The following is a 16453-nucleotide window of genomic DNA, read 5'->3' as shown; positions in this document are numbered from 1 at the left end:
ACGGGTTTTTACTGTTTTATTCTATCACTTGATTCTAATACTACCGTATCTTTTGATATTTTCATGAATATACAATCAATTTTTTTATTTAAATAATAAACAAACGTCCTTGAAGGATGCGTTTACGTTAAGGTGTATACAGATATACGCTCTGCGAACATGAGCAATTCACTTTTAAGCAGCTGATTATATCTGCATTTTTACAGAAACGGTAAGATACAGTTATAAAAAGCTTGGCATCAGCTGATTAAAAATGAATTGCTCATGTTCGCGGCGCGTAAATCTGTACGCACCTTTACGTCCAACATGTGCGTGCGCCAAAGCAGTCACATAATTTTTAATGTAAAGTATCCAAAAAACAATGTTTGTTGATTGGCATGCTCTGACGAAAAATTTCATGTTTGTATTGAATTTATTTCTGATTAAACTTATACAGAAGTAGATATAATAAATTTGAGTACTTTAAAATTCGATTAATTTCCAAGTTCATGGATAACATTTATTGAATATGCAACTAATATCCATATAAGTAAAAATTAAACTGAGAATGTAGTTTTTGAAGTAGAAAGCAATAGCCATCTCGTAGTTGGAATTAAAGAAAAAAATGGACTATGGATTGAAGTAACAAATAGAATACTGCAAGAGATACAATAATCCAGTCAATGTGTAGGTGGACATTAAATTGATATTAAGGGGTGTGTTTGCTAAATATAATATAGTGGCTCTGATTTTTTAATACTGTAAGTTATTTGATACATAAAATTACAGAATACAGATAATAGATGCATAGAATACCTAACAAATCTTTGCAGAATTTCCTTGTGATAAATAGAGGACTCAAAACCCTTAAATTTTCAGCTCATCATCATGTTGTCTGCGATTTCCGCCAAAACAATTCGATCTCCGTCTTCATCAGACGGAAGAAATCATTCTCACATTTTTTTAGAAAATTAAATCATTCTCAACTCAAAATCTTTACTGAATACTGAGTTTAATTTATTCAAAAATTAGTCAGATTTTGGGAGAAATTGAATTTTGATCAATTTAAGTTACTAATCAACAATATAAATCTCGGCTGTTACCTATCAACTGTATATGCCTACTACGAAGTCCCTTTGGGCATAATTTCGTCCTCTACATTCTGAGACTAATTAGACTTTTCTCAAAATTTGAGAAAAGTCTAAATAGTTTGAAACTGACTTTAGACAGATTTTCTCACATTCGAAATAACCAGAGTTTTTAGCTTCAATCATCAACACTAATTTTATTATTTCTTTGTTCTTAAATTGTAATTTCGCACACATCTATAGGCTCCAAAAGTCATGCTCTATTAGAATCACCCGTTTTATGCACTTTTTCGTGTTGGAGAAAGGCAGATAGGTATTGCTCAAGGGCCATCGTTCTATCACTTTGTACAACTTAAGGTTTAATTCTTGTCATATAAAGCAGCTCACAATACAATTGAATAGAATGCAGGAGATTGGGTTTCTTATCTTGAAACTATTATGTACTTACACTTGAAACTATTACACTTATCGTGTAATTTATTATGAAATAATTGGAAGACATTTTAAAAGAGATTTTAATTTATCAAATACTCTGAATGAAACTCACATAATTACAATTATCCAAAATTAACATCCCGAAGATGTCCTTAATTTTGTTTCACACATTACGAGCAATCTTGAGTGCAGGTTATCCATCACACTTGTAAGGCTGCTACATCGCTAATCATTTGTTCAATTTCCCGGAGAAATTAGGTGGTGGTGATTGAAGAACAGTTGATTTCTAGTATCTCCCAAAAACGTGATGACATGCAGAGATCTAGTGATCTCAATGGCAACTGAAAATCTCCCCGTTCTTGAAAATTATTTGATTGAGAAATAACCGTCAAAGAATATTAATTGAGTCTCTCGATTTTTGCAGGGAGCCCCACCTTGTTGAAAAACAATTTTTTTGGTCTAACGAGCTGATTCAGATTGGAGGAAGTTATCTAACATGTTAAAATAGAGGAGAGTATTAAATTCACTGTGATAGATGAAAATTCTTTTTCGCCCCACTTGGATGTAATGAGCTGGTTTTCGTGCGTCATATGGACGCCGAAAATGATTGTTGACGTTGACATTCAGATTGGCCAAATTTCAAGTGTGCTAAAACAGCTGATCAAAAAACTTTTCATTATTTGTGTTTATTATTCAAGAATCAAAACATTTATAATAATATCATCTTATTGTCATTTGGAAGAATAAAAAGTATAAACTCAACTTCTTACATAATTGAACATAATCTTTCAGGTTATTTAGACAAATCAGAATCTTCTTCCTCCTTGCCTTTTTCCCATTATTTGGGGTCGGCTCTCCTTGATCTCAGTCTCCAGTTCGAACGATCCTGGGTCGTCTGATTTGTCAGGTCCAACTGCTTCATATTTCTATGAACTAAACCTAGCCATGTGAGACGGGGTCTGCCTCTGCCCCTCGGCTGTGTCTCCATATCAAGTACCTTCCTTGTCATGTGATTGGGTGAACGTCTATTTACATGTCCATACCAGCGCAACCTTCCTTCCATTATCTTCTCATAGACTGGTGCCACCCGGAAACTGCCCCGAACATGTGTGTTCCGAATGTGGTCCAGTCTAGTCACACCCCCTGCCCATCTCAGCATTTTCATTTCAGCGGAATGGAGTCTATCTTCTTGCTGTTTTTTCAGGGGCCAACACTCACTTCCATATAGCATTGCTGGTCGCACTGCAGCTTTATACACTTTTCCCTTGATGGGCACAGGCATTCTTTTGTCGCAAAGTACCCCAGTTAGCTCTCTCCATTTAATCCAACCTGTGTTTATTCGGCTTGAGATGTCAGCATCTATGCTTCCATCATGGCTGATTATGGAGCCTAAATATTTGCATTGAGTAACTATTGGGAGTGGAGTACCTTGCAATTGTATGTGTGCCTGCGCCTGATCATCATTGTCACCAAAGCTGCAGTGCATATAGACCGTCTTCTCTCTGCTAATTCTTAGGCCAGCTGCTTCCAGGCTGTTACGCCACAGATCAAGAGACTGTTGTAATTCTTCTGGCGTTTTTCTTATGAGAACAATGTCATCCGCATAAAGAATGTCCCAAGGTGGTGGATGCTGAATTTCTCTAGTGAGGTAGTCCATGACAAGGTTGAAGAGGAGTGGGCTCAGGGCTGAACCTTGATGAACCCCAACTTCCACACTAAACTCCTCACCAATTCCAGCCGGGCTCCTGACCTTTGTTTTAGCTCCATGATACATATCTCTTACCACGTTTACATAGTACTCTGGGACTCCTTGTGCTCTCAATGCTTGCCAGATTAAATCTCTTGGCACTCTATCAAATGCCTTCTCTAGGTCAATGAACACTAAATGCAAGTCTGCTTTATTTTCTCTGTGTTTTTCCATAAGGATTCTGACAGAGTGCACTGCATCAGTAGTGGACCTACCACTAACAAAGCCACATTGATTTTCTGTCACCGATGTTACTCCCAGCAGGCGTCTGTTCATCACTCTTTCCCAAATTTTAAATGTATGAGAGATGAGTTTCACTGCTCTGAAATTTTTACACAAACGAACGTCACCTTTGTTCTTATAGAATGGTACAATGTAGCTTCTCCTCCATTCATCTGGAATTCCTTCACTGAGCACCGCATTGAACACCCCAGTAATAAATTTCACCCCTGTGTCATTCAGCATTTTCCACACTTCCACTGGGATCTCATCTGGCCCCACAGCTTTGTTTGTGGCCATTTCATGGAGAGCTACCCTTACCTCCTCCTCTGAAATGGACGGAATTGGCCCCACTGTCGGCAGTTCAGATTGCAGTGTCTCAATTGGAAATTCTTCATTGAGGAGATGACCATAATATTCTTTCCACCTTTTCCTTATGTCCTCATCTTTGGTGAGAAGCTGACCTTCCTCATTCTTTATAAATTTGACCATTCTGATGTCTTGACAGTTGTTGTGCCTCTGCTTGGCAGTCTTGAATATCAATTTTGAATCCTTGGTGGTCTCGATCTTTGTGTAGAAATCTTGCTCTGAAGCGGCCTTTGCCTGTGCAACAGCCCTTTTTGCAGCTTTCTTGGCCAGTTTATACTCGAGCTTAAATTTTTCTCTATCTTCTTGTGTCTTGCTGCCTTGCCACCTTTTAAAAAGAAGCTTTTTCTCTTTCAGAATAATATCAATCTCTGGATTCCACCATCTGGTATCTTTGTCATTCTGTACAGCTCCTTTAGAAACTCCCAGACACTTTCTTGCTGTATCAAGACAGAACTCTTGTGCTTCGCTCCAGATGGTATTGACTTCTTCATACTGTGTCTTTGATTGAATGTAGTGGTTCATTTTTAGAGAAAAATCCCTACCCTCATCACTATTAAGCTTCTGCCAGCGTATCTTTGGAGTCCTAACCTTTTTGGCCTTGAATGGGCTTGACATGATAAATTCAGCCACTAGGATTCGATGCTGGGCGGTGAGAGGCTCTCCTGGTATGACTTTGCAGTCTCTACATGTTTTCAACTTTTCTCTATTGGTCATTATGAAGTCAATCTGCGATGCCACATTTCCACTTCTGTAAGTAATAAGGTGCTGCTGCTGCTTGGTGAAAAAAGTATTAATTAACGCTAGATTGTGTGCTGATGCAAACTCAAGAATTTTTTCGCCTTCTGTATTAACCTTTCCATAGCCATAATTTCCATGTATCCTGTTATAGACTGTTGTGGTCTGCCCTACATGTCCGTTCAGATCCCCACAGACATACGTGTTTTCATTGGAAGGTATGGCACATAAAAGATCGTTTATCTCTTCCCAGAATGTGTCTTTTTCAGCGTTTGTACAACCTGCTTGGGGTGCATAAGCACTTATGACATTCATGCAGCATTGATTGTCCAAAGCAAATTTAATAGACATCAATCTTTCACTGACTCTTTCCACTTCTACCACCCTTTCCTGGAGATCCCTATCCACAACAATCCCAACTCCATTTTGTGCTCTAGTACCATGATATATAAGTTTGTAGCCACAGCCAATGTTCCGTGATTTAGACCCCTTCCACTTTGTCTCTTGAATACAACAAATATTAATGCGTCTACGTTGTAGTACTTTGCCCAATTCGGTGCTGCGTCCAGTCATTGAGCCCACGTTCCATGTTGAAATTCGCATTCTAGGTGCTTGTGGCGGTGCTCTAATGACATTTTCGTCGCTTCTGGGGAACGCCCTAGTATTTTCTCCATCCTGAGGTTCATCGCTTACGGGGGATGCCCTAGCTCTGGAAATCGCAGTCTCATCGCTTCTGGGGGATGCCCTAGCCCTGGTAATCGCTCTATTAGTTGTACTATTCATGATCAAGGAGAAAATAATTGGCTGAAATTTAAGGCCGGCTGCCACCAGACGCCAAGAAATAAGAAAAGAAGAGATTGGCCAAGGAAGGCCAGACAGAAAGAATAAAGTGAGAATGACACAAAGCAAAGTCAGTGGAAAACGTATCATTCTAGGTTTTACAGGGCTCCGGTAACCCGTCCAGCACCACCACCACTCGCCATTCCAAATGAGACAGCGAGCAGAGCACCACCAGACGACACACCAGAGCCCCATGACAGAAGTTCCAAAGCAGGAGGGAAGAAGAAAAGAAGAAGGGAGTGAGAGAAGGGCTTTGGAACAAGGGGGTGTATCGGATTTGGTTCTCCAAATCAGGTCTCCATCCTGATTTGGATATCCAGGCGCACCATTCGTGGAGGAGCTTTCAGCTTTCTGGGCGAGTTGTTGCAAGATGTTAATTTGGAGAATACTTCGAAGCTGAAACCGTATTCTCATATTTATATTGTTTATTTTTCTGTGTGGCGAAAAATAACGTTCTCACCATGGGCAAAAATGTGTTTCCGGCTCTCAATCTTTTCTAGTCCTCGGCCTACGGCCTCGGATTTGAAAACCGATTTCGAGCCGGAAAAGTCTCATTTTCGGCCCTAGGTGCGAAATATACTATTTCGTCCTCATAAGATATGGTCCTATAATATATTGCTCTTGATGAAATTGCAAACCTCACGACACACACACTGTAATAAATGAACATTCTTTTACGCCCTCAAAAGATATGGTCCTATAATTGTTTTTGATAAAATTGGACACTCCACGATACACACACTGTGAAGCGTTTTTTTTAGTAAATTCTCAGAGAATTTTCTGGTGTCCAATACCAATTGTCTGGTGCTACAAGATGATTGTATTTGTGGTCCTTACCACGACAATAGTAGCCTATTTGCAGTGTTTCTGCCCGACTATAGTTAGAGTTACTCTCCTAAATCTTATTTTAAAAATCCATAACAGACTTATCGCTTGCTAGAGCACACCTTATCACAATGCAACTTCATAATAGGTGATTTTTTTAATATATACTGGTTTGTTCACTTTGAAATCTCTAGAGAGAATTGTAGCAGAGAAATGCAGTAACTCAAAACACCAATGAATAATTATGTAAGTGGCTATTCTAACAAAAGCCACGCCCCAAACTGAACAAGTGGTCTCATTGGATAATGCCTTGCATGTAAAATTCTCAAGCTGCTTGCTTCCTATTGGCAGTGAGCTTCGAAGGTAGAATGGCGGCTAATTAACCAATCGACCAATTAGACAGCTTCTTGTTTTTGGAGGCATGGTCTAGTAAATCAGCTACTACTCCTACATAAATAATGTCTTGCTGTTGCCATGAGGTTCAGCTGGAAGGTGAGGTTGAGAGTTCCTTTTCACTTATTGACCGAGCGAAGTGAAGTCTAAGATTCAAGTCGACGGTTTTGCATTTCTCTTTATGTTTATATTTATTTTCCGCATTTACAGCGAAACGAAGCAATAGATTTTCATGTAATTTGACAGGTATGTTCCTTTTTGAATTTCGCGTCGACGTATACATACAGTTTTTTTGAAATTTTGCATTTTAAGGATAATACAAAAGGAGAAGGAGTCTCCTTTGAACACCAATATTACCGTAAAAATCAGACTTCAGAATTATTCATCATAAATCAGCTGTCTAGTGGACTATAATACTACCCGTTCAAAAACATCGAACATCTTGAAAAAATGTATCTTTCCATCAGCGTTAGTGGACAGTATTGTCTTCTAACTTTGTCTTTCCATAAGCCGAAGCCATGACCTTAGTTTGGAGTTTGGAGTTATTGATAGAAAACATTTTTTTTCACATTTTTCTTTTTTAATCTGATGATTAAAATTGCAACAAATACTATTGAAAAGAAATTGATTTCTAAAATCATGAAAAGTGAGAAATGAAGTTTGTAGGAAATCAGCATTATGGTAGTTTATTTTGTTAATTTCAACACATCGATCTTTAGCCAACACAACAACACAGAATGTTCTCTGATGGGTTGATTGGATTGGCGTATCGACGGCAGCCAGACCTGATAACAGCGCTCACAATCCGGGACGACACGTCACGGTACGATAGGACAGAAAGCTCTACGTTTATTTATGATTTTTTCTAGACATTTTAAATTGATAAATTATATATTTATTTTTGAGAAAACATAACAACAGGTCAATGTAACTTACCGAGCGCAAGGTGTACTGTTCACAGAACTACTAGTCTAGTCATTTATTTTCGCGTTTATGAAGCATTTTATCAAAATTTTCAAGTAGATTTGTGAATCTACTTACCTATAATCGGATAATTTTGATTACTCTAAAAATTAAACTCTAGTTAGTACTATAATAAGTTTCAATCTCAGAAACACTTCTATTACATGACGAGTTTTGATAGTGTGACACAGAAACTGTGTTCCGGAGTGAAACTAGATATTTTTCAAAAATTTACTACGTTGATACCAAATGCAACAACTGGCAGTCTATTTTTGAGAGTTTGACCTGAAATTTCACACATTTATTGCAAATGAGTTGTTGAGAATTTAAAAAAATTATTGCTTTGATGTTGACAAACAGTTTAAAAAAACTATTTGCTCAGATGAACTTTGAAATCAGAATGTCGTATTAGCCTGATTAGTCAATTCAAAAAATATTCTAGTTAAAACTATTTCCTTCTTTATTTCTAGTTGGATTTTTTCTCTCTGGTCTTGCGCACCCTGGAAGCGTGCGTCCATAGGTCGGAGCCTACAGGGCTTATTGGGAATCCTACCCGAACGAATACACTAGAGTATTGAGTCTAAATGTAAGGAAGTTGTTGTCAGTTGATTGATTTTTTTAACCCTTTCAGTGCCAGAAAGGGTTAAGTTTCAAAATTTTTATAGATCAATGAATGATCGTCTATTGTTTCTACGGTTTTGAAGAGTTTGCTACTAAATAAATAGTTACTAAAAGAAATAGCATCCTCCACTATTTATAATATGATTCTAATTCTCTCATTAGATGAGAAAACTCGTGACTCACGTATACTCATATACATTCAAGATTCAGTACAAAATTGTAACTGGTGAAAGTTCAATAAGCATTTGAAAAATCAAATGTGTCAATAACTTTAGGAAAATAAAGCATTACTACATCCAGTAATACACATATCTTCAGCAATTGATTTTCATTTCAAACATTTTTCATTACGATATCAATCAACAAGCTCAGTTGTATCAGCTAAAAATTAAAAATGAAACTATCCAGAAATTTACATTAATGAAGAACTGTCATCCATAGTTTGCCCCTCCCAGATACTCAAACAGTGGAACATATAAGACTGAAATACTATATACACTATAATAAACCCTTTTTGGACAAATTTTGAATCAAGATTTGGTAATGGAATTGTAAGAGCTATAATCCTGATTTTTCATTCCCAGTCATTCTAAGATTGTGTGTTTTTATCATTGTTGAAAAAAGTGTATGAATAAATAATTACAAATCAAAGAGCCACAAAGTTATGCAGAGGATTCATAATAGAATTGAACTGTATTTAAGTATTTTCGAACTTTGTGGATTAGGATCGCACTAACTAGATTTTTCTGTCTGTAGTTGGGAAAGGTAGTTTTCCCTCTAGCTCGCAACCTACCCCTGGGGTGAGCGGAGCGTCGGAGGGAAACTTTCCGGGCAAGAGGGAAATTTCGAGCTTGGCATGTGGTGTACCGGCGCGATGTGACTAGTTGAGACGAGACACCACCAACCAGTCTCCTCAGTGCCGTGACTAGTGTGCGTCGCTCTCTCTCCCTCCACCAACCCCGCATGAGGACGACTCTCTCCAAGTGTGCGTGCGTGCGTGTGTGCGTGACGGGGTAGTCCATGTTGTAGTGTGCTACACTACAGTCACACGAGTGAAAACCGCGTGCAAGTCACATTTCAATGAAAATATTTCATGCGGGAAAACACTCCGACGTGTCCCGGCCTAGCTTTCCATGTAAAACCGCTTTGAAATTCATAACTCAATCATATTCACACCGGTGCAATACTTTGAAAATTGAACGGGAAAACACCAAACTTTCTCGGTAGTTCAGTAACTTTTCATCTATCTCATTTTCATTTTTACAATTTTACAAACAATTTCATTTTCAAGACTAAAAAAAGTAATACCATTGCATAAGCTATCCCTTCTAAACTAGGAAAAAGACTATTGATAATTTGTGAGCTCTACACATCAAAAACTGGATGCTTCTTAACAACTTTCAGTAGCCTATAGTTTTAAAACAATTTTTCCAAATATAGTAATAATGTAAACGTAGAAATTTTTAATGAAATATTGAAGCTTCACGTGAGAAACAATGTTCCTATCAGAATAGAATCAAATTACTCACTGAGCCAAACAGAAATTGATATTAAATGCTATTCTTGAAAAATTTCGTGTTTGGAAAAAAATCACATCAGTTTAAAAATTGTGCAGAGTAGTTTATGTGTAGATTTTTAATATCGTATATTATCGGTTTTGAAGTATTACTGAGAATAAAATAATAATGGGAGAGCATTTGTACATTTGAGTAGTGAAAACTCTAACAGTGTAACTCGAGTGACTTTGGTGTTGAATTTTTTGAAATCGTTGTCATCAATACAAGGAAATACATGAACTGCAACTTCGGAACAGTTGGACATTTTTGTAAGTACTTATAAAAGGAGTTCTTCCATCTATTCATTGCTTCTCCAAGAGAAGTTGAGATTTTTCAACTTCTTCACATAATACCCTATGCGTGCCATTCCAATTCTTCTTGTAAATTTGTAAAGTGGAAGTCAATGAAGCGATTCATACGATAAGATTTACTATTATTTTATTCAGGTTGTATATTATATTACTAGCAGCTATTAACAAATTCATTTATACGCACTTATACTCGACACCGATAGAAACATTGCAAAAAGTTCCTGAGAAGCCTCGAAAAAGGATGTTCTGTTTATCCACAATATTTGAAATAGTTACTCAACTGAACAAGAATCTTAATTCAATTGAAATTATACATTTACATTCAGGTAACTGATAAAATAATATAATACAACGCTTTTTTCGGTTAATGGAACTGTCCTGAACGTTTTTGAGGCAAATAAAGCTATATGACTTCCATAAACTGCTTCATTGATTTATTAGATGATAATTTTCTAGATTTCTGAACAAACTAGGAAATCATATAACGCAGCCTTCCAGACAGGAGGATATCGTAGAATGTGATTTGAATGAGAATATTCATTTCTAGACTTAAACTCCTGACATGTGATTGACATGGTATTATATAGAATGGGATCTGATTTAGTTCAATATTAAATAACACACTGAGTCCCTATTTCGTTCATTACGAGTATGTCTGGAAAGTAGTAGATAGTGGATTAAGGACTTTAAAACTTGATAACTCTGTGAGTTACTCTAGATCCAGAAAGTCAATTCGAGAAGCTAGATCCAGAATAATAACATTTTTCGTTATAATAAATCGAAACTCTCCTAGAACTCTCTTGAGAGCTTGATTATATAAAAGTGGGGACTTTTCTCCTCTGTTGAGTGTTTGGATAAAGTAGCTCCAATTTTCGAGAGATGCGGAGACTTTGCATTCGATTTTGATTGTGGTAGCCTGCTTACGATTCCATTATTGAACCCAGATCCAGATTTTCTGGAGATTGATGCATTGCAGGCAGACTCATCTGTTGGCAAGGTCGATCTATTTTCATTCACAACATCTGCCTACAGCGTTTTGATTCAAAAACAGCAACACTCATTTCTTTCTCAATGAATAAGAATCTTGCATAAATTCACAACTGTCAACCTAGATCTTTCTTCTGCAAATTAAGACAGAATGAGGCGATAAATTAGGGCAGGGTTCTGTATCATGAAACGTATGAGTACTGAGAAGCAGTACAATCTTCTTCTGTATTCTCGGTTATCCGTCCTTAACCGACTGTGTGAAGATGATCATGAAAAATTATACAACGTTGAAAATTAACAAATTATATTGTAATTGTTATTTTCAACATATTCAAATCTGGAAAATATGGATTAAATCTGCACATTGAGACGATCGGAAAACCCGGATGGTGGAACAATCGATAGGTTCTGTACAGTATCTATAAGAAAGAATCAGCATTGATTCATTTCTTAACAGATCTAGAACTGTAGAATAACAAAACCATTATTATTTGGGAGGCACCTTCAGTTGGAGCACTTATTGCCAGTTTGTAAAGGGTTTTAAATTTTTCCAATAACTTTCGGTGTTCAAGGTTCACTACAGTTTCTTCAGATTAATTAAGTACAAGTTCACCACTGTCAAACATTTTTGAATTTGTTCTCTAGATTGAGTTTTAATCCATAATTGAGTTATTGTGTTGATAATGATACAAAAGTATTTTAGAATGCTTTTCCAGTGTTTGTGTTCTCCTGCGTTTCCACAGCTCTATCGATAATGTCTCGTCAGATGAAATTTGATTTCATAGTCTTGATTAAGCTAGAGTCTTGAGAGAAAATGTCCAAGGAATATACCCAAACACAAAAAAATCTATGTTTTCCAGTCTCTTGTGTGTTTCCCAGCTTTTTCGATAAGGGATTGGCCAATAAAGTTTAAATTCATAAAATCATAGAGTCCGATTCAGAAAAGTGAGAGCGTGATTTGAAAATGATTGTTTCCAAGTACTAATCAGCCAAATAGTTCAAATTTAATACAAATGTTCAGTTAAGGACTATGGAGAAGGAAATTGAAATTCCAAAGTTAAGCCAGTGATTGTCGCTTTCATTCGGAGAATAATTTTATTGAGGGTCTCTAACGTGAAACTCTATGTCAAATAACCAAATTATAAAAGTAAAAGTAGAGCTTAAGTGAAAATACAATGTTTTTGGCAAGGAAGCGGAAATCGTTGCGAATTTGAATAAGTAACAATAAATCATTTAAGCCGGTTGAAATATTTATTTACTATTTTAGTTAGGCTTTTTTATTAACCTGCTCGAATTTCACATGCCTTCTGCATGTATTAGTCAAACTCGAACTTGATTCCAACTCTTTCAACAGATATGTTTTAATTATCTTATTCAATCATGTAAATTGTGACACTAAAAATACAGCCGCCTTCTGCGCAAACCATTAACTTTTTCAATTTACATTTGCAAACTTTCGGAATGTATTAAATGTTCCATAATATTATCTCGCTTAATCACAAATCTCTCTAAAAATGGAACTAAACAATAGATTCTGGGACATGAATTTCGCTATCGAGCACAATTATTATTAAATAGTTCTCATTTTTTCAAGTGTGTGAAAGTTTTAAAGTAACTTTAGTTCCCTCATTGGGCAAAAAAACGTCATCAAACGTGGACTATCGTTAAGACTGACGTTGTAATTTTCTTCAATTAATAAGCAATTATCCATCAACTGGTTTACTTTCTTGGTTTATTTGCTCCTAAAACTAATTTTCCACAACCAGCAATTTTTCGCTAAGGTTCAAATTCTGTTGGGATTGAATTTGTTGCGTCTATGGCCCAGTTCATTCACGTGTAGCCTAATCAGTTGCCCAATAATATTTGCTGACACAAAATTGATAGCCTACGATTCTTCGAATCTACTAGAAATTCATTCATTGGATTGTCTACTCCGCTAACTCAGTTTATCTGAAATAGGTACTAAATTTAAAACTGTTTTAAAATATGCCCAAACATTTAGGGACGTATCTATGAATGATTTCAAGACCGTGATAATGCATGACTTGCTAACCAAATTATGGCGAAATTTCAAGCAATATTTGACCTATACGAGTACGGCTCAACTCGCACTACCTCGACCCAAATCGTACGACTCCAGTCGAGGATACTCCAGTCTCTCGACCTTACGACTTTCTTGCTCATTGTCACTACTTCAGTTCCATGCTACTCATTTCTGACCTCACATTATTAAAAAATATGTGATCCAATTCGTCACTTCTGCGCATATACCAAATTTTATAATATTGAATGAAAAAGACTGAGAAATTGTCAAAAAACACAGACTTATTGATACTTAGAAAGACCGGTTTCGGTTATTACACCATTGTCAATCTCTGATAAACTACAACTAAATATAAGAGCAGCAGAATTTATACTAGTAGGGGAGTACTGCTATTGGTCAAGGACATGAACGCCTGCCATTGGCCCAGCTAGACAGTCTCCTCCCACTCAACAGTGTCACAAAATGGCGGCTTAAGCAACAGAATCGCCATGATAACAAAATTTACTTTCAGTACAAAATGAGAACCAAGAAAACAAGTGTGAAACCGGTCTTTCTAAGTATCAATAAATCTGTCGTTTTTGACAATTTCTCAGTGTTTTTTATTCAATATGAATAATTACCACAATATCAACTTCTCAACTACACAAAAAGTGAATTTTATAATAATTATTATGAATATATTGTCTTATCTAGAATGATAAAACATCTCTTTCATAAAACATAATCTCACTTTCATTAGAAAATAGAAATACATGGTACTATGCAACTCAAGTCGAGGCTCGACTAACATGTCGTAGTCTCACAGTCGTGAGTTCGCGGAGACTAGAGTCGACTGGTCTGAGTGTCACCATTTGAAAGCACATGCTGCGTCGAGAAGAGACTAGAGTCGCAGTCTCTCCTCGACTTGAGTCGCGTAAGTGTGAGTTGAGCCTACCAGCAGAATGACTTATGAAAGTTGACTGCAGATGAATCTGCATTTTTGAACTTATGGAATTGCTACTCGGAATAATTCAAAGTACAGTATTACAAAGCAAGCTATGGCTTGCTAGCTAGTAAATAGTGGATGTTGGTGGATATGAAGCTTGTACGGGCCTCATTATACCAACATATAATCTGATAAGGCTAGAGAAATATGTATTCCGTCAAGTTATCGATCAGATAGTGACAAGCTTTTATGAAATTAGTGCATATAAATTATTTGAAAAAAAAACTGCTACGAAATTTTTTTTTCTGCTGAGTGTGATGTTCACATGAGCTCACGTGGATATTGGATAATGTGCATATGATGTGCTTTGTGCGTGGATAATGAAACATATTATGATAGATGACTAAAACTACAGCTTTAGATGAGTTCCGCACCACCTGGAAGCAATTTTTCAACCCATAAATGAAATGTAGGGGAGTTAGCTCTTACAGTTGTCACCTTTACAACGGGACAGAACGCCTTTTTGGGCGCATTAATCTTAAACATACTATCGATAACTTATCAGCGCAACTACTAAGCCATTTCCCAAGGTACCTAGGATATATTTTAGGTACATTGCTAATTCCCAATTGCTTCTCCAAACTTATCATCAGCTTTTCCTATTTGCCTTCCACTGATGAACTCTTGAAACAATCGTTTCAAATAAATACTTATTAATTACGTATAAATTAAATAAAATTCATATCTGAATTTAATTTATCATTTGTCATAATTTTATTCGTGAGTTTTTTGAAGAGAATGTGTGATACTTTAATGTGTGATACTTCAAAACCTTCAAATTCAACAAGATAGACACAGTATTTGATTGGGAGAGTAACGACAAGATATGTGCGTTAGCATACCAAGAGCTGCCACATATCCACAACCGTATCAAATGTAAGTTAGGTGTAATAATGGGGCCCTGAGGAAACTGCTTAGTGTTTCATAATATAAGTTTTATGAAACATTGTTTGATAGTCCAATACCAGTCCAACAAAAACGTTTCCAAAAATTGTGAATTCTAGTTTTGTCTGCAATACTTGGTCAATAATATTGGAATGTTGATAGTTGGTCCACACCATACGTGTTATGCTGCCAGGGCAGGGCTATACTCTAATTCTCTGACACTAGTATGATGGTGATTAATTACCGAATTAATAAAGAATTTATACAATAAATGAATCGTGATGGAACACTTGTCAAGTCTTACCTCTCTAATAAAAACAATACATACTATTGGAACTTGGAAAATTATAAAATGATGCAGCCCAAAGCCACTTACACACAAATCGATTTTTGAACGTACGATTTTTTGCCGTCCTTGAGAATTCTACCAAATTGAACGTAACTTGACAAACATCATCTGTTTAATATAATAGGATTTATAAGGACAGAAAAAAATCGTAAGTCCAAAAATCTATGTGTGTAACTGTCTTTACAATACACAGGCATCACCTTTTGGTAACACATCCGTATCGATATCAATTTCAGAGTTTTGATTAATTTTCATGTCGATCTTATGACGAATTTTCGTGTTTTTTGTTGTGCAGAGCGTGTGATCGGCAGAGAATGGGGCTAGTAGGGGCTTGGGCAGCCCTCAGCCAAGAGCATCATCAGCAGCAGCAGCATCAGCGTCAGCATCACATCAGCCACGAGGTGCCCGGGGAGGAGGTGGAGCAGCGGAGGAGGAGAAGGTGCAGTCGCTAGCCCAGACATGCTAATCTCGTCGGCAATCATTGCCCTCCTTGCCACTCTCGCTGCCGCAGGTAATAGGCCTGATATTCTCCTTCTCATTCAAACATTCGCTAATTATATTTAGCCTACCCTCTTAAAATGATTCCAGGGCTACTTTATTATATTTATAAAATAGAAATATCTGGGCACCGAGCTTCGCTCCGGAGTACAAAAGCATAGTTTTTATTTTATTTATTCATAAACAGAACACAATTCTTCAAAATGATTGAAGAAGAACTAACAGGCACAGCCCAAAACTGTTCCTTCTCCGAATTTTGATTCATACACTTTAAATAGTCCAAAAAGTAGGTTATGTTCCATACACTTGAATTCAGGTCCAATTTTCTGTCCAAAAATTTGAAATCGGAAAATTATAATTTAGATTGTTTAAAAACCAAATTGAATAACAAAATAACACTCACTAATCACTTGAAACTGTAAAATAGTTATTAACTTCGAAAATTATGATACACTTTAATTTAGAATGATATACCATGTCATGCCAACAAATCAGATTATTTTGATCAAGTCGATAAAAATGTCTAGATTATATTTCTCGTGAGATAAGCTGATTGATTCAACAGCTGAAAATAAATCTGTCTCTCTCCTACACACGCATCTTCTATCATCGACAGGCGACGAA

At 36.6% G+C, this 16453-nt stretch overlaps 2 protein-coding genes across 2 annotated transcripts in view; one reads left to right on the top strand and one right to left on the bottom strand.

Moving 5' to 3' along the window:
- Nucleotides 1–3541: 3541 nt before the first annotated feature.
- Nucleotides 3542–5355, bottom strand: LOC120350312. The gene is made up of 2 exons (XM_039422972.1): nt 3622–5355; nt 3542–3571 (listed from the first exon to the last, which is right to left on the bottom strand). The coding sequence occupies exons 1-2, from the start codon at nt 5353–5355 to the stop codon at nt 3542–3544; spliced, it is 1764 nt and encodes a 587-aa protein (XP_039278906.1).
- A 3752-nt stretch (nt 5356–9107) lies between these two features.
- LOC111058284 (protein kinase C-binding protein NELL1) overlaps nt 9108–16453 on the top strand; it is a 130036-nt gene continuing 122690 nt past the window's right edge. Inside the window, exons 1-2 of the mRNA XM_039422971.1 lie at nt 9108–10039; nt 15627–15842. Of these exons, the coding sequence (XP_039278905.1) occupies nt 15791–15842 (52 nt within the window). The 5' untranslated portion in view covers nt 9108–10039; nt 15627–15790. The remainder of the gene's footprint in view (nt 10040–15626; nt 15843–16453) is intronic.

This window comes from Nilaparvata lugens, chromosome 3, assembly GCF_014356525.2.
Source record: "Nilaparvata lugens isolate BPH chromosome 3, ASM1435652v1, whole genome shotgun sequence".
Classification (NCBI taxonomy): Eukaryota; Metazoa; Arthropoda; class Insecta; order Hemiptera; family Delphacidae; genus Nilaparvata; species Nilaparvata lugens.
Note: the sequence above shows the minus strand (reverse complement) of the source record. Positions and strands in the feature narration are given on the sequence as shown.